We start from the raw sequence: 19412 nt of genomic DNA, 5'->3' as shown, positions 1-19412 counted from the left end.
AACAGGGATAGGCAATAAATGTTGGCCTTGCCAGTGATGTCCATGTCACATGAACAAATTAATTTTTGAAAATGCCACCTTGGTCAAATGTTGCCTTGATGTTAAGAGCAGACATTCTCATCTCACCCCTGGAATTCAGCTCTTTTGTCCATATTTGAACCAAGTTTGTAGTGTGGCCTGGAATCAGGTTGCCCTGGTGGAACCCAAACTGAACATCAGTGAGCAGGTTAATAATGATTACGTATCGCTTAATAGCGATCTCAGCAGCACCTTTCATCAGTTTGCTGACAAATGAGAGTATGTTGATGGAGCAGCAAATGACTGGATTGGATTTGTCCCACTTTTTGTGCATGTGGTGACATACAATGAAAACTATGATTTCCTTCTCAATTACTACTTTTAATTAGCCCTATTTGAGTACAGTACTTTACAACTAACTTTAGATAACTAAAATAAGAAGAGACTTTATTTTCTATTATTCAGCTGCTTTTTATTTGTTGAACTACTGCTGGGTGAGACTTTCACCTTTAATCCTGCAAATTAGAGGGAAGTTGTGCATGGCACCAGTGTAAATACTGAGCAGAATAGTCAGGAGTAGCAGTCACAGTATTTCCGCCGCTACAGTGTGCCAAGAGTTGAGGAAGCTGTTACCTATCCCACAACACTTGCTTTCCATTTTGTGTGGTCATTCTTTCCATACAGTTCCCCAGCAGAATTCATGGAAGATAGCATAATGATGTTGTTCCCACATATTTGCATACAACTTAAATGTTCCTGCCTATTTCAGATGGGAGCTACCTACCCCAACCCAATATAAGCACATCAAACAAAAATTGTGTGGGGACTCTATTCCACTTCCTTGCCGTAATTCTCCAAAATGTGGTGCACATGAAACATTGCACAGAAAGAAATCTCCTCTACATGTCTCTATACTAAAATTACACTGCTCCAAACTCACTCAAGATAGGGTTTATATTTCCTGAATTTTTTCTGAGTACCCCAGTGCTTCCACTCTTTCCCATTAAGTGGTTTATGGAAGTATTTTATTGGAATACTGCTAATGTTGCACTGAATTTACATTTGTATCGGTATAGATTTGCTGCGGTATTATTAATATAGTGTTTAGCTGAACCAATTTCTTTAGAATCGTTATTTTTGTTGTATACATTTTAGATTTTTTGAAAACAGGAGGCTGACTCTGTACTCACCTTCTAACAGCTCCAAAGTAAAAGCTGGTCAAATAAATTACTTGCATGATTTCAACATTCCTTAAGTTGATACAGCTGTGTTATCTCTGTTAAGTATGTGGTACTTTGTTGAAGCAAGCCTGTTTTTATAAATAAAAGCAGAAAATGCTGGAAAGACTCAGCTGGTCGAGCAGCATCTGTGAAGAGAGAAACTGAGTTAACGTTTTGGGCAGAATTTAGCCCTCGATGGGCAGGCGGGCCCCACCGGCTCGGCGGCGGGCGAGCAGCTGAACTCCACTGCCAAAACGAGCCCGGCCGCCATTTTGAGTGGGCGGGCCAATTAAGGCCTGCCCAGCAGGCTGCCAGACGGGAAGCGCAGTGTGGGGGTGGGGGGAGGAGGAACTCCCCAACAGCCAAAGTGCGCTCTTGCGTGCATGCACGCGAAAGAGTGCACAGCTCCCTGAGACTAAGTGCTGTCTCAGTGAGATTGGTGACAGTTTAAAAAACATCAAAAATAGCAAAATAACAGAATTATTAACATGTCCCCCTCATGAGATGGGACATGTTAATAAATATTACATAAAATTTATTAAAGATTTTTTAAACAGACATGAAACCTCATCTTGCCAGTGGATGAGGTTTCATGTTTTTACAGAAGCCCACTGGGGCTCCTGGCCTGCCCGCCAGCCTTAAGGTTGGATGGGCACAGCCTTTAATTAGTTTAATTATCCTGTCAATGGCCTCAATTGGCCATTGACAGGTCGGTGGGCAGACAGCTAATTTTGCTGTCCGCCCACCTTCATGAATATTTTAATGGGGCTGGATGATGTCATTTTCCCGTGGGTGAGCGGGCCCCGCCCCCAAATCGCTGACAGAATAACTCTGGCCTTTGAGTCTGTATGACTATTCTTCAGAGCTGAAGAGAGGCAGAAATGTGATGGGTTTTATACGGTTGAAGAGGGGGAGGGTTGTGGAACAGGTGCAGCAAAATAGAAGATAGAAGGTCAGGGAGAGGTCAGAGCTCAGGAGAGATTTGTCATGGATCAAAACAAAAGGAATTTTAATGGTAGTGTTACAGACTAAAGAAGGTACTAATGGTAACATAAAGGTAAGAAAACAGAATGTGTTAATAACAGAACAACGGACCAGCAGCAAAACATAAGAACAAGTTACAGATGGCCCTGTGGAAGGAGGAGGTTGGGGAAAGATTTTTTAAAAGATCAAAATAGAGGACAGAGTTAATGGGCAGGATTTTCAGCTCAGTTTGTGTTTGCGCTTGACACGCACAAGTGTGAAATAGTGCACAATACTTCGGTTGTATGGGAGTCGGCAGCACGCCCACCGACAATTAAGAGGGCTATTAAGCCCATTAATCAATTAATTAAATACAATTTTTCGCTGCCTGTCCAACCTTATGGTTGGCAGGTGGGTGAATAGGCCAGATGGCCTTACATTTTTTGCGAAACCTCATTCATGGGCGGGGTGAGGTTTCCAACAGTGACTAAAAAAAAATAAATACTTTTTAAACTCATTTTTCAGATGTCCCTGTTCATGTGACAGAGTCACATATGGGGAAATGTTTTCCTTAGTTTTAAAATCTTTCTTTTTCATGTTAAAAATCTTCAGCTCCCTGAGTCAGCTCTGTGCCTTCAGGGAGCTTTTACTGAGTGCACCCCCGTGCATGCGCACACTTTAGCGCTCGTCCTCCTCCCGCCCCCAACCTGGCAGCGCTGAGATTATCAGCGTGCGATTCACGCTGGCTGGCCGTTAATCGGCCAGCCGGTGTGAAATCGCGGTAAGGGTCCGATCGCGGGCAGCGGATCATTTCTCGGCTGCTCCCAGGCCCGCCTGCCATGCCTGCCTGATGAGGGGAAAGTCCTGCCCCATGGCCTGAAGTTGTTGAACTCATGTTAAATCCAGAAGGCTGTGAAGTGCCTAATCGGAAGATGAGGTGCTGTTCCTCCAGTTTACATTGGGTTTCACTGGGACGTTTCAGCAGGCCAAGGATAGAATTGTGACCATAATACAGTTAGATTTAGCATCATTATGGAAAAGGACAAAGAAAGAACAGGAGTAAAAGTTCTAAATTGGGAGAAGGCAAAATTTACAAAGCTGAGAGGTGAACTGGCAAAAGTGGACTGAATACAGCAAGTGGAAGGGAAAGCAGTATTCAATCAGTAGGAGGCATTCAAAAGTGAGATTCTATGTGCACAGTGTAGACATGTCTCCACAAATAGAATGGGTGGTGCTGCCAAATCTAGAGCCCCCGGTTATCCAGAAGCATAAAGCAGAAAAAGAGAGCTTATGACAGTCACAAAAAACTTAATACTGCAGAAAGCCTAGAGGAGTATAGACAGTACAAGGCTGAATTAAAAAATGGAAATTAGGAAAGCAAAGAGAGGATACAAAAAATATTGGCAGGTAAAATCAAAGAAAACCTAAAGATATTTTACCTGTACATTAAGAGCAAGAGGATAACTAAGGAAAGGATAGGGCCTATCGGAGATGTGCATGGTAACTTGTGCATTGGTGCTGAAGATGTCGGTAGGGTTCTCAATGAGTACTTTGTCTCTTTCTTCACTGAGAGGGATGATGCAGACATTCTAGTTAAAGAGGTAGTGTGCATAATATTAGATACAATAAGCATAATGAGAGAGGAAGTACTGGAGGGACTGGCATCCTTGAAAGTGGATAAATCACCAGGGCTGGATAGATTGTATCCCAGGCTGTTAAAGGAATCCATGGAGGAAATAACGGATGCTCTGAGGGTCCTTATCCAGTCCTCACTAGATACAGGCAAGATACCAGAGCTTTGGAGGTCTGCGAACTTTGTACCAATATTTAAGAAAGGTGAGAGGGATAGGCCAGAAAATTATAGGCTGGTCAGCCTGACTTTGGTGGTGGGCAAATTATTGGAATCAGTTCTGACAGACGGGATGAACTGTCACTAAGAAAGACGTGGAATTGATCAGAGATAATCAGCAGAGTTTTGTTAGGGGAAGATCGTGTCTTACTAACTTAATAGAATTTTTTGAGGAAGTAACAAGGAGGTAGGTGCAGTGGATGTTGTTTACATGGATTTTAGTGAGGCATTTGAGAAGCTCCCACATAGCAGACTTGTTAGAAAAGTGAGATCCCATGGGATACAGGGGAAAGTGGCAAGTTAGATCCAAAATTGACTCAGTGACAGGATACAAAGGGTAATGGGTGATGTATGTTTTTGCGAGTGGAAAGCAGTTTCCAATGGTGTTCCATAGGGCTCAGTGTTGGGGCCCTTGATGTTTGTTGCATATATTAATGATTTGGACTTAAATGTGGGAGGCATGATTAGGAAATTTTCACATGACACAAAAACTGGCTGCGTAGTTGATAGTGAAGAGGATAACTGTTGTCTCCAGAATGATGTCATTGGTTTGATTGAGTGAGCGGTTAAGTGGCAAATGGAATTCAATCTAGAGAAATGTGAGGTAATGCATTTGAGGAGGGCAAACAAAGCAGGGAATATTTAATAAATGGGAGGATATTGAGAAGATTTGAGGAAATGAGAGACCTTGGAGTGCATGTCCATCGGTCCCTGAAGGTGGCAGGACACGTGGATAAGGTTGTAAAGAAAGCATATGGAATGCTTTCCTTTACTGGATGAGGTATTGAATAAAATAGCTGGGATGTCATGCTGGAACTGTATGAAATGCTGGTTAGGCCACAGCTGGGATTTTGAATACAGTTCTGGTCACCACATTAAAGGAAAGGTATAATTGCTCTGGAGAGAGTACAGAGGAGATTTATAAGAATGTTGCGATGGCTTGAAAATTGCAGCAATGAAGAAAGATTAGACAGGCTAGAGTTTTTTTCATTAGAACAGAGGAGGCTAAGGGGTGACCTAATTGAGGTGTGGAAAATTATGAGGAGCCGAGATAGGGTAGACGGGAAAGTCCTGTTTCCCCTAGCTGAGGGGTCAGTTACCAGGGGTCATAGATTTAAGGTGATTGGCAGAAAGATAAGAGGGGACGTGAGGAAAAATTCTTTCACCCAGAGGTGGTAGGCATCTAGAATTCACTGCCTAAGTTGGTATTTGAAGCTGAAATGCCCAACTCATTTAAAATATACCTGGATATGCACCTGAAGTGCTGTAACTACGGACCAGGTGCTGGAAAGTGGAAATAAAAATGAATGGCTACTTTTTTTCTTTTTTTATGGCCACTGCAGCCACAATGGGTTGAATGGCCTCCTTCTGTGCCATTATCTTTCTGTGGCTCTATGGTTCTATGGAAATGTGGGCATGAGAGCAAGATGGTGAATTGAAATGGCAAGCAATAGGAAGGTCTGGGTCATACTTGTGAACTGACCGAAGGTGTTCCACAAAGCAGTTACCCAGCCTACATTTAGTCTCCCCAATGTAGCGGAGACTGCATTGTGAGTTTGTATAAAAACCAGGGTGTCAGCTAGATGGTTGTGAATAAGGCATTGTTGATTATTTTGTACTTCTTGCCATCACTGGCACTGAAATTGCTAGAACAGCAGCTATTAACAGCAATAGCAATCATTGTCCAGATGATACCCCAATGCTTGCAAATTACAGCCTTTGTGGAATCTACACTTTATATTCCTCTGCATTTCAAAGATGTAATGTCTATATTCCATTGAGTTCCACTCATGTAGATTCTGCCTCCCCATCTCCATCTGATTAACCATCCTAATTACCCATTTCAAAACTATCTTTACATTTCTGATTTCAGGTGCGGGTATGGGAAATTACTCCAAAAAGTCATAAATTTACTGCAGGTCTGAAGGAGCACTCATCAACTGTGTCATGCATTAAAATTAAGAAAAATGACCAAGAATGCGTAACAGCAAGTTTTGATGGTACTTGTATCATCTGGGATATAATGTAAGTTCTGGAAATGTAATTTCATTATAAAATGTATAGGCCTCTATCATGTCACTGCGATATCCACATTCCTGGTCCTGGTCTCACCACTGTTGTGTGGAGCAACAGTAATTTCGAGGCTGCAGAAAATCAATTAATTCCACTGTTTTGGGAAATATTTTTTGATTTTTATTACATATAAATATAAAAATAATATAAACCTTATCCCACTTTCAATTTGAATCATTGTACAGTTAACACAATTGTGTGTTTCTACTTCATGAAAATTTGTTTCCAATTTTTGCAAAAACATTTAGTAAATTAACAACTTAATATCATAGACTGCATTCAACTGAGAGTCTTGCATTCATTGAATGCTGCTGTATGGATATTATTATTTAGAGTGGCTCTCAATTGACCTCAAATAAAAGGCCATTGAGTCTAAGTTTGATAGCACCAAAAAGCAATGTGCGATTAACCTGTGTCCATTGATTTGATGCAGGCAACACATCACCTTTGTGCTAGCTGCTTATTTCACTGATTTCAGTGTTCAGCCTCCTCTTGCCTTGCTAGATGCATCATCAGGAGGCCAGTATCATGAGTGGCTAGCAGCATTTAAAGCTAGCTTGCACTGCTTAAAGCTGGTCTGCATCTCTTAAAGTGGAGGCGTATTGTGGTTGGAGCCAGAGTCATGATGGAAGTGACTTTGACCTAGGCAACATTGAAGAATGGCATCTAGCTCTAAGGTATTGGACATTGCACAGGAGGACTTACGGGAGGAGACAGAAATGAGGAGAGAGATTGTCTGAGGAGGAGAGGGACCAAGAGGCCCTCCGACACATGCTCAGAAAGGATTGGGAACAGATAGTTAGGAGTTGAAACCTCAAAGACCTGGATACATTACTGCAAGAAATTCAATGACCATACATGAATAATCAAGGTCAGTGGATGTATCTTCAAATGTCATATCCTACCATCTGACGTCAGTCACTGCTCAATTTACCACATCTTCCTCCCACCCCCACCACTTGCCTATTAACAATCTCTATCAATCAGACCTCTTATGTGGTGTTCACATGCTCCACCGCATATTCTAAAATTTTCACCCCTTCAACATAGCCTTCCTACTGTGTGGGTGGGTCAAAGGGGGCATTTAAAATTATGGCCTTCATAGTTGATCAGGGTCAAGAAGCAAAGTTCAGTACACTGCATGGTTGGAAAATAAACTTAGTTCCATTTTAGCTCTGATTTTAACACTGCAAGTGGGTTGATTATGAGTGAGCTAAAAATCACGTTAGGTGTCAGACTTTTGAAGATTTATACATTAACATACATTTGAGATGGTTTAAAATTCAATTACTCTTTGAACTTTCAAAATAATTGTTAAAATTCAGTTTGCTTCTCATACACCTTTTAACAAGCAATGATATATTTGTTTTCTTTACTTAATTGAACTCTAATTGAAAGAGTTGTCTGGTCATGTTAACATGCATTGCATGACTGTGCTCCTGTGCATAGGGACAGAAGTTGTCATGTATTCTGCATATGTAATTTGTTCCTCCATCTTTAATAGTTATTTAAGATCAGAAACAACCATAGCCTGCATTTATATGGCAACTGTAACATCAAAAATCATCCTGAGGTGCTTCACAGAGGTGTAATCAGAGAAAAATGGATGTGTTAGGAGAGGTGACCAAAAGCTTATGTAAAGACATGGGATTCAAGAATAGTATCAAAAAGAAGGGAAGGAGATAGAAAGATGGAGGAGAGTAGGGAGCAAATTCCAAATCATTGAGTCTAGATGGCTGAAAGTATAGCTGCCAATGGCGGGGTGAAGGGAGAAGAGAAGTGACCATTTTAGTGTTATGTTCAGAGGAGCAAGTCTTAAGAAAAACAACAACTAAGAGATGGAAAGAAAGGTTGGACAGTTAAAGGGACAATGGGCTAGCAGTGAAATGCTTTTTATTTCTCTGTATCCTGCTTGGGGATGTAGGAGAAATAAATTTCCAGATAGAGGAACAGCAGTTAATTCCTGGCGTTGAAATCAAAATCCTTGGAGGCAGCTTTACCATTGGATAATGCCGCAATTCCGGATGTGATAGTAAGACCAAGAATGCCGATTGAATAAGATCAATCTGTGTGCAAAGTCATCAAAGATAGCTTTTGGTTATGCATACAAGGGAAAAATAATAACTATATCTTTGAAAAGAAAACTACAGACTAGAAATTTTTTCAAATGTAAAATTCGCCAGTTTCTGTAGATTGTTGACACTTGAGAGAACACACTTGCATTTATATAGTGCCTTTCACAAGAATATCCCAAAGTACTTCACAGCCAATGAAGTGCTCTTAAAATGTACTCACTGTTGTTGCGTAGGCAAATGTGACAGGCAATTTGTGCACAAGTATATCCCACAAACAGCAACAAGATATATGATCAGTTAATGTATTTTTAGTGATGTTGGTTGAAGAATAAATGTTGGCCAGACTTCTGCTCTTTTTGAAGAATACCTGGGATCTCTTATTGCACCCGAGAGGGTAGATAGCCCTTGGTTAAAATTTTATCTGAAAGGCATTTCTAACAGTGCACTACTCTCTCATTGCAGCACTAAATTTTCAGCTAAGCTTATGAGCTGAAGCCTCTTGATTCAGGGTTGACCCTGCACCATCGTGACTCAGAAGAGCTGGCAACAGCTAAGTTGACACAATCCCTAGTGTTTTATTTAAAATAAAAGTAACAGGTCCAATTTGTCAAGATTCTTTTTTTCCAATTCTCCTGATGGTAATGACTGGCTTTCCTCCTTTTTGAGCCATCTTTGCTGCTGAATCTAAACTCTACCATCTTGCCATAGACTCGTTCCAGCGAGCAATTTTTTGTCCCTTGGAATGAGTTTTTTATTTCTCTGACAAATGCACCTGGGAATTTGTGTTCACGTTTATCTACCAGCAGATGGTGGTATTGGCTTTGTACTATGAATTGTGAATAGTTTGATATTCTGTGTTTGTAGAAATCCAATACCATGTTGTAAGTTTGAATTCTTTAAAGATTACTTTGCAGCTCATCATGATTCAGTTGATAAACACATGTACCGGTATGGAATTGAGCAATGCAGATGAGATGCATTGCTTTATCCAATCCTGTGCATCATTTCTAGATTTCACTTGCAGTGGTTCAATTGGCCTGCATTATAACTCCCTGGATTAAAAAGGCAAAATTGTATGAAAGGATTCCTGCTAATGATATTCGGCCCCTGAATAATGATCAGAAAAATTGTATGGCGATCATGTTCAAAATATGCACCACATGGCCAAACAGTCTGCTGCCACTCAGAGCCTGCGCTCGGTTGCCAAGTGCAGATGGTGGCTTTGAGCTGTAACATAGTACTAGTCGGAATCTTGCGGAAAAAAGAGAGAAGTTGAAGTGGAGCTTTTTTGTTATCCCTGATGAATTTTAAACCCAACCTTAGCCCATTTAGCTACTGTATTTATTGTTAATCCCTAAATTACATGTTGCTTATTTCTTACAGACGCTATACAAGACATCAAATGATTTTGGCAAACACCCTTTTTAAATGTGTTTGTTACCACCCTGAGGAATATCAAATACTAACAAGTGGAAAAGACAGGAAGGTAAGAGGAATTGTACCTGGAGACCTGTTTATTGCTTTAGGAGAAAACATTGCCAACAATCAATATGACCATTTTTTTTTGTCCACATGCAACTCAATCAATTTATATAAACAAACAACCTATTTTTAAATAATGTTATTTTTGGGGATTGAAGATTTTATTTCACCAAAAGAAACTCTCCATTTCACCACAAAATTGTTAAAGCACAGAAGGAGGCAATTTGTCCCTGTGCTGGCTCTCTGAATGAGCAGTTCACTTAGTGCTACTCCCACACCTTATCCCCGTAGCCCTGTACTTTGTTCCTTTTCAGAAAATAATCTAACTTCCCCTTGAATGCCTTGATTGAGCTTACCTCTACCACACTCTCACAACGCGCATTCCAGATCTTAACCACCCACTGTGTGTCAAAGTTCCTTCTCATATCTCCATTGCTTCTTTTGCCAATCACCTGAAATCTGCATCTTCGCATTCTCAATCCTTCCACCAGTGTGAACAGTTTTTCCCTACCTTCTCTGTCCAGACTCCTCATGACTTTGAATACCTCTATCAAATCTCCACTTAACCTTCCCTTCTCCAAGGAAGTTCCTCATCCCTGGAACTCCCCTCATGAATCTTTTCTGCACTCTCTCTAATGCCTTCACATCATTCCTAAAGTGTGGCATTTAATACCTCAGCTTTGCCCTTTGCCTCCATGCGTAAATCCCCTTTTTGGTCCCTATTCGCCCCACTCCTCTTATTTTTGCTGGAATCAGATAACCCCATAAAAACTAGTGATCAAGGCCACGGCTTTGCTGTTCTGTTCTTACTGGATGGAGCTGCTGACTTAAACCATTAAAAAGGATCCAGACTCATTTTACTTTGGGCAGGATTTTCTGGCCCCGCCCACGACCAGAATCGCCCAGTCTCGCCGACAGTCAATGGATTTTTGGCTAGGCTGCCGAATCTCCTGCGGTGAATCCCACCATGACAGGGCCGGAAAATCTTGGCCTTTATTTTTGTATATTCCATCCCCTTCCGTTATGGTTGATGTTATCTTGATTTTTGTTTCAAAACAGCAAATGATTATTCGATCAGTAACTCCTCCAAGCATGTTCCAATTATGATAATCCTCACTCATTGGAATAATTTGAAGGAATAATGCATGTTACAATTTCAACTATTAATTAACAATGACTGGTGATTTTAGGTAATCCCCAAAGCCCTCCATACATTTAATCATGTTCACTCAAACTTATGTTTTTTATTAAGATGATTGCATCATTATGTCTGCATTGCTCAAATTATCTGCTTCACAGAATGCTATTGATATCTTGACATCTTGACATTACCTGCCTGTAAGTTTAAAATGAGAAGTAATTACAATTTATTGGTACACTGGGAGATAATTTGGACATATTGCTTTAGTATAGTTCAGATTAGTTTTTAACCAACCCACAAATGAAACATGTAGGACCAAAATTTCCTGCAACATTGTGACATGACAATAGCAGCATAATTGTGTCATTTCTTTCACGTAGAAGTTTGCACATAATTGATTTATGCCGGTAGTACAATAAAATTCTGAAAAAGCTTGATCTTTTGTGATGCTTTGAAGATATGTCCACCAAAATCCTCAGCCATTCGCTCATTAATTATAGCTTTGCCCCCAGTGCTTCACACAAGCTTCCTGAATATATGCAAATAATAGGCTGGCATAGATTAACACACCTAGGGCATAGGAGGGCCTGCAGGTATCTGTTTGGGTGTAATTTAGCAGTTTCAACCATGAATTATTTTGCAGTGGGCCAGTGCATTAGACTAATCCAGTGCCACCAGAACAAAAAATCACAATAAACAATCCCTTCATTGAGGTCTCTGCTGATACATAAATGGATCACCTCAACTGATAGGAACAGGAATAGGCCATTAAGCTCCTGGAGTCTGTTCTGACATTCACTGAGATCTTGTTGAGTCACAAATATAACTTGCCACTTATCAGCCCAAGCCTGACCGTTGTCCAGGTCCTGCTGCATATGGACTGCTTCAGCATCTGAGTTGTGGATGGTGCTGAACATTGTGCAATCATCAGCAAACATCCCCACTTCTGACCTTAAGATGGAGGGAAGGTCATTGATGAAACAGCTGAAGATCCTACCCTGAGGAAATCCTGAAGTCAGTGACGTCCTGGAGCTGAGATGATTGCCTTCCAACAACCACAACCACCTTCCTTTGTGCTAGGTATGACTCCAATCAGTGGAGACTTTTCCCCCTGATTCCCATTGACTCCAGTGTTGCTAGGGCTTCTTGGTGCCACACTTGGTCAAATGCTGCATTGATATCAAGGGCAGTCACTCTCACCTCATCTCTTTAGTTCAGCTCTTTCGTCCATGATTGGACCAAGGCTGTAATAAGGTCAGGAGCTGAGGGGCCCTAGCAGAACCCAAACTGAGCATCAATTGAGCAGGTTATTTCTGAGTAAGTGCCGCTTGATGACCCCTTCCATCACTTTGCTGATTATTTGGAGTAGTTCGGTTGGGTGGTAATTGGCTGGATTGGATTTTCGTACACAGGACATACCTGGGCAATTTTCCACATTGTTAGGTCGATGCCAGTGTTGTAGCTGTACTGGAGGAGCACAAATTTTCAGTACTAATGCCAGATTGTTGTCAGAACCTACAGCCTTTGCAGTATCCAGTGCCTTCAGCCATTTCTTGATATCATGTGGAGTGAATCGAATTGGCTGAAGACTGACATCTCTGATGCTGGGGACCTTAGGACGAGGCCAAGATGGATCATTCACCTGGCACTTTTGGCTAAAGACGGTTGCAAATGCTTCAGCCTTATCTTTTGCACTACTGTGCTGGGCTCCCCCATCATTGAGGATGGGGATATTTGTAGAGCCTCCTCCTCCAGTAGTTGTTTAATTGTCCACCACCATTCCCGACTGGATGTGGCAGGACTGCAGAGCTTATATCTGATTCGTTGATTGCGGGATAGCTGAACTCTGTCTATCGCATGCTGTTTACACTGTTTTGTTAGTAGTCCTTTGTTGTATCTTCGCCACGTTGGTATCTTACTTTTATGTATGCCCTAGGCGCTGCTCCTGGCATACCCTTTGGCACTCTTCATTGAACCAGGGTTGATCCCCCACTTGATTGTAATGGTAGAGTTGGGGATATGAGGTTACAGATTGTGGTTGACTACAATTCTGTTGCTGCTAATGACCTCATAGATGCACAGTTTTGAGTTACTAGATTGTTCAAAACCTATCCATTTAGCATGGTGGTAGTGCCACACAACACAATAGAGGGCATCCTCAATGTGAAGGTGGGACTTGGTCCCTACAAGGATTGTGTGGTGTTCACTCCTACCAATACTATCATGGACAGATGCATCTGTGACAGGAAGCTTGGTGAGGACAAGGTCAAGGAGGTTTTTCCCTCTTGTTGGTCCCCCACCACCTGCCATAGACCCAGTGTAGCAGCTATGTACTTTAGGATTCGATGAGCTCAGTGTTTCCCAACTTCTCTTCTGAAAAGTATGGCTCTAATTTTTAGGCTATGTCCTATGGTCGTATGATCCCTAAACAGCGGAAATGGTTTCTCTCCATCTTCTCTATCTGTTTCTCTTTAATATCTTGAAAACTACAACCAAATCATACGTTACCATCTAAATTACAGGGAATACAATCTAAATTCTTTAATCTCTCCTAATTAAACCTTAAGAGTCCGGGTATAATTCTTGTAAGACTGTTCTCCCTCCAAGACCAGTATATCTTTCTTAAGGTGTGATTCTCACAACAGAACACAGTTCTCCAGGTGTATTCAAACTGGTAAAAGCAAAATACGGCAGATGATGGAAATCTGAAACAAAAATAAAAATAGCTATTCCTCTCCGCAGATGCTGTCAGACCTGCTGAGTTTTTCCAGCTATTTTTATTTTTGTATTCGAACTGGTGCTTTGTATAGCTGTAGCATGACTTCTACCTGCTTGTGTTCTAGTCCTCAAGATATGTCCCCACATATCCCTTGATTACCTTACCTAACAAAAATCTATCAGTCTCAGCCTTGAAAATTTCAACTGACTCACCGTACACAGCCTTTGGAGGAAGTGTTCTACAGTTCCACTCTGTGTCAAACAGTGCATCTTAATCACTGTCTCTCCAGCCAACACAAGATGGCCACAAGTTGGCCACCGATACCCGTCTGTGCATGTGCACTTGTCCGCACACCTACAGAAAATCCTGATGCATTTTGCCCTTCCAAACTTGGGTTGTGTCAGGGGCTATTTTTAAATTATAAAGTACCATTATAAATTGATGTTGCATGATCAATGAGATGAGTGGAGAGCTGCAGTCATACAAATAAGAAATCTGAATATAAACCAGCCTCACAGAGACTAGCTGTAGTATAGACTAATGCTAGTCCAGCCTGTAAAACATCCCATAACATTGCACACCTTTTATTCATCAATCAGCTCTCCAGTTGCCTCTCATAATTTTCTAACAATAAAACAAGCAAAAGGGAAAAGGGTAAAATACAGAAAGAATGACACATATAAATGGAAAATGCTGGAGAGAATGAGAAGATCCTGTAGCATTTGTGTAGAAGCTTGGGATAATTGGTCAGAGCGCTGAACATTGTTCGAACTGAAAGCTAAATCCTAGATTCCTCACCAAAGATATAATTGCAGTTTATTTTCCTTCAATTCTGCCCTGGCCGCTGCCTACTCCATCGCTTTCAATGACATCACGGAGTAAACAGTACAGCTGTGCATGCTCTGCTTTGGCAGCAAATGTAGCCCATCATAATTAGTCCTAGTGGCCTCACTCAAATTGGCGATTCCATACCATTGCTCTGATGGGCCCACCAGAGAAAATAAAGAGAAACTGTCAAATGTCTTTATCAGTTAAATGCTTCAATTCTTCTTTCAAACTTCAATATTCAAGGGAATGCAAGGCATGTTTATGCAATTTACCCTTGCAATTTAGACCTTTAATCTTGGCATTATTCTGGTGAACCTTTATTGTAGCCCTGCCAAGGGCCGTGCATCCTTCCTGAAGTGAAATGCCAAAACTTAAATGCAGAAATAAAAACAGAAAGAGCTGGAAAAACTCAGCGGGCCTGGCCGCATCTGTGGAGAGAAAAAGAGTTAACATTGAGTCCAATATGACTGTTCATTGGAACCAACCAGACCTGCTGAGTTTTCCAGCACTTTCTGTTTTTATTTCAGATCTCCAGCATCCAGAGTATTTTGTTTTTATTTAAATACAGAGCTCCTGGTTAGGTCACGAGCACCTGTATAACTAAAACATAGGCCTGACTTTCACGCTTGGCATGAGTGCCAAATTGTTGGGAGCAGCAGCAGATGTGGAATCCGTTCCTGGTCGTGGTCACTTTGCAAACGCGATTTCATGCTGGATGGCCAGTTAAGGTCCGCCCAGCATGAAACATGTCTTCTCAATTGTCGGCAAGGGCCAGGTGGGGGTGGGAGCCTGTCGGGCGCCGGGTCCAATGCTGACCGGCAGGCGCTTTAAAACTGGCAGAGGCAGCTCCCTGAAGGCTGCCAGGGGAGAATCTTTGGAGTCTGTCCAGGATTCCATTTCATTTGAACAATGGACTCACCAGCAGCTGGAGACGTCAGGTAGGAGGGCAATTCATGTCACTCAGATGTGGAACTTTTCTGCACAAGATAAAGGCAGATGTTTCAGTTCAGGGCCTCTTCCCTGTGCTTTGTGCAGCCTTCAGACCAAAATGATGGTCCAGCCTCACACTCCCTGGACACATTAGTGATGCCTCCACCTTGATGGTGCTTGTCATTGCTGCCAGAATGTCGTGGGCAGGCATCAGAGTTCCATCATTCTCTGTGTGTTCTCAACACCTTTAAGGTGGGGTTGATCCCACCTCTTCATCATCTGTGACCAGTGATGCTGTGCTCCTGAAGGGCTCAGGTGCTGAAGGCAAACAAAGGTCAGGCACTTTTAAAGTTTCATGGCTGTGTCTCCATGTTATCCTGATATGAGATACCGCAAGCGAGCTGCCCTTGGCCAGACAGGAGTCACATTCTCAGAGTCTATGTGAAGATCTATGGAGTGTCCTCACTGCATGTCGTCATCATCCTCCTGCAATCAAGTGACTATTAGGGCCACTACTGTGTCTCCATGACGGGAGCATGCTCACAGAGAGTATTGGCATTGCCATAAGCCAGATTGGAGTCATAACTTCTTGGATGCAATGTGAGGATCTATGGTGTCTCCTCGCTGCATGTCGGCATCATCCTCCCAAAAGCTAGCAAATATGAGGGCCTCCGGAGTGCGCCTGCCTCGTCCGGCCAGTGTAAGGGCCTCATCACCTTCGGGGATCTCCTCACCCTCATCACCATTGACTTCCTCCTCATTGGAGGAGACCTTCAGCTCCTCCATCTCCTCCTCAGCCAGCTCCCCTCCCCATTGTAGCGCCAGGTTGTAAAGGGTGCAGCAGGCGATGACTATGCATGATGTCCTCTGCAGACTGTATTGCAGAGCTCTGCTAGACTGGTCCATGCACTGGAACCGCATTTTCAGCATCCCGATGGTTTGGTCCACTAAGTTGTGAGTTGCAGCATGAGCCTTATTATACCTTCACTCTGCTGCAGTCTGAGGCCACTGCACGGGTGTCGTTAGCCATGTCCTCTGTGGGTAGCATTTATCACTGAGGAGCCATCCCTGCAGCCTCTATGGGCCCGGGAAGATGTCAGAGATTTATGACCGACTCAGAATGTGGGAGTCATGGACATCCCCTGGACACCGTGCGCAGATCTGCAGGATGCCTTTGTAGTGGTCGCACACCAGCTGCACATTCAATGAATGGAAGCCCTTGCAGTTGACATAGTTGACCACTTGTTGTGATGGAGATCTGAACGCCACACGAGTGCAGTCAATGGCACCCTGCACCTGTGGGAAATCCAAGATCTGGATAAATCCAATTGGTCTTGCATCCTGGGACTCTTGGTCCTGGGCGAAATGCACAAAGTTGTGTGCCCTCGTGAAACTGGCATCTGTGATCTCACAGATGCATTTATGGGTGGAGGCTTGTGATTTCCCACAGAGGTCATCTGTGGAGCCCTGAAAGGAGACACTGACATAGAAATTGAGCACCACGGTCACCTTCACAGCCACTGACAGTGGATGTCCTCCATGTCCCCGTGTCATCAAATCCTGCAGTAACTGGCAGACGTGACTGACCAGTTCCCAAGACGTGCAGTCTTTGGCGACACTGGTTCTCTGTTACCTGCAGGAATGAAAGGCGGTGTCTATAGACCCTGATTCTAGCTAGGCGCCGACCAGTGACAGCTTGCTGTGGCTCTTCAGCGGCATGTGTGAGAGCCCCTGCTGCCCCTCTTCCTGAGGGTGCTGCCCGTCCTTCTGCACAGCCAGATACATCCATTGCTCTCTTTTATGTCACCTTCGCACTCTACACCACTAGATGTACAGCTAATTCACCAGGTTCCATGCTCCTGTTACACTCCTCCCTGTATATCATTATATGGCCAGCCCGCTGGAATCATCCCCCCACAACACTGGATTGTCTGTCCATGTGGCGTGATTACATGCGTGGGTTAGCATGGGTGTTCTAAGAACCTTTCTTTGGTTAAGTCTGAAGGCTCCTTAACACATCCCAGAGAGTGCTGGCCACCACTTGGATGGCCAGAGTTTAGTGTGCTGCATTGCTGCCTGAAACCCCACCCACCTCCACCCCACTCCACCTGACCGATTGGCGGCAGCCTTGCCCATTGGACTGCATGCTGTGCTCTCAGCTCAGGCGCCGGCATTCTCCTAACCCGCACTGCATATTTCCCTCACAAAACACACTTTCCCACATTCACATTTGCTTCTTCTCTTCTTGTTGGATTGTATGCTGTCTCAAAGTTGCTGCTGAGACCCAGACCAATAACTGCCCCTCAAAGTCAGCTTTTCCTTTCTTGTTGCTGAACTGGTTTCAACTGTTTAAATTCTGTGGCTCTTGAATCTTGGTGTTTGTTATTCATGTTACTATTGGTGGATTTAGGATTTATCCACCAAAAAATTCACAATAAATAACACCCATCCTCAAGAATCAAGGAATTAAACAAGTAAATCCAGAACAGCAATAAGTAGCAATCAACATTATGTGAAAATATGTATATTTGAGGCAGGTTTCCCACCCCAGAATTGGCATTCTCATGTAGAAAGAGCTGGTTTAAGAAAAAGTAATGTTACATTGATGGTTAAGTTCTGGTCAGTTAGATACAAGTTTTGGAGGTAATCTGAAGAACAGCTAAGTACCTATTCATATTATCAGCAATTAATTTATAAAAAAACCCCTGAAAACTTTATAGAAAGCAGGAGTGGAATATTGTGGAGATAAACAGGATAAATGGTATAAAAAGGATAATTTTGAAGTGCTTTGAACTAAACCACAACAATAGGTTAGGGGGCAAGTTTCAAACTAAGAAAGGGCTGAAGTCTATTGCCTTTATCTTCTACTCCATGCAGGGAAATAAAACTTATATCCTTTAGTTCTGTCATCGGTTTAGAAGTAGAAAGAACTTGAATTTACATAGTACCTTACTTTTCTATCTTATCTGAGCTTTGCTTTTGAAGGTTTATTACGTTGCATCTTCTATTACGACTATTCTAGCCACCCCGTTTTACGATGTAGCTCCTCTTCATGAGATAAGAAGAGGTGGTAATTTAATTTCATAATATTAGACTAAGGACTGTTGTAAGGAGAACTGGCAGAAAGACGGGTTTTTAAAAAGAGATTATGCTGTTTTGCGGAAAAATGCCATTCCTATATGTGAGGAATTATTTACAATTTAAAGTAAAATAATACTGAATTAATAGTTAGTTTATACATGCTTGGGGGTATTTTTATTTCTATCATTAACATACTGCATTGCTGTTATTTATTTCAGATTGGTTATTGGGAAGTATATGATGGATCAGTTATCAGAGAGCTGGATGGCTCCTTATCAGGTTCTGTCAATGGAATGGACATCACAGCAAATGGTGACTGCTATGTCACTGGTAAGAAAAATCTCAAACTATGATTTGGCTGGAAATTTTCATTAATGAAAAAATTTTCTCTAGTTATTGTGATCATGGAATAATCTAATAAAGCGGTTTTGAAGGTTTCAAAAATTTCTAGATTGCTGCCTTCCAATCATTGGGGATGTCTACTTTAAAAATAATATGTGTGTAGTTAACATAATGAACAACTTTTCTCTTCTGTTTCTGCGTTTTACTAGCAGCAGTGCTCATTGTACAGCGATTTCCAAAGTAATCCATGCCAAAGAAATATGATGATTTTCAGATTGAAATGCAAATAATTGTGAAATAAGTTTTCAGTGATCACATCTAAATTATTTCTCAATAATCTAGCAGCAATTACATCAAAATGCAATCCTGTAATACACTCATCTTTATAAATCAATAAGAGGGTATGTATTGATATTTGCATTGTAAGCACAAAACTCGATAAAAACGTATATAAAATTAAAACTTCATATTACTGGGGAAAAAAAACTACCAATAATCAGGATGTATTTGAAGATGTTAGTCTAATCTCAGTATTGAGGGTACCAAGACATATTCCATTAAGAAAGAAAGACTCTGAGAAGGATGGATTATCAGTGGCTAACGAAGGAAGTTAAGTATGGTATCAAATTGAAAGAAAAGGTTTACAATGCTGTGAAGATTAGTGGAAGATTGGGATCTTTTTTAAGAATCA

The 19412-nt window shown here is 41.9% G+C and overlaps 1 protein-coding gene across 1 annotated transcript in view; it reads left to right on the top strand.

The window, feature by feature from the left end:
- cfap52 (cilia and flagella associated protein 52) overlaps positions 1–19412 on the top strand; it is an 89172-nt gene that overhangs the window by 46566 nt on the left and 23194 nt on the right. Inside the window, exons 11-13 of the mRNA XM_041217060.1 lie at positions 5924–6075; positions 9582–9684; positions 18598–18709. Coding sequence (XP_041072994.1) covers positions 5924–6075; positions 9582–9684; positions 18598–18709 — 367 coding nt within the window. The remainder of the gene's footprint in view (positions 1–5923; positions 6076–9581; positions 9685–18597; positions 18710–19412) is intronic.

The sequence above is a fragment of the Carcharodon carcharias genome, chromosome 22, assembly GCF_017639515.1.
Source record: "Carcharodon carcharias isolate sCarCar2 chromosome 22, sCarCar2.pri, whole genome shotgun sequence".
Lineage (NCBI taxonomy): Eukaryota > Metazoa > Chordata > Chondrichthyes > Lamniformes > Lamnidae > Carcharodon > Carcharodon carcharias.
This window is presented reverse-complemented; position numbering and strand designations above follow the sequence as displayed.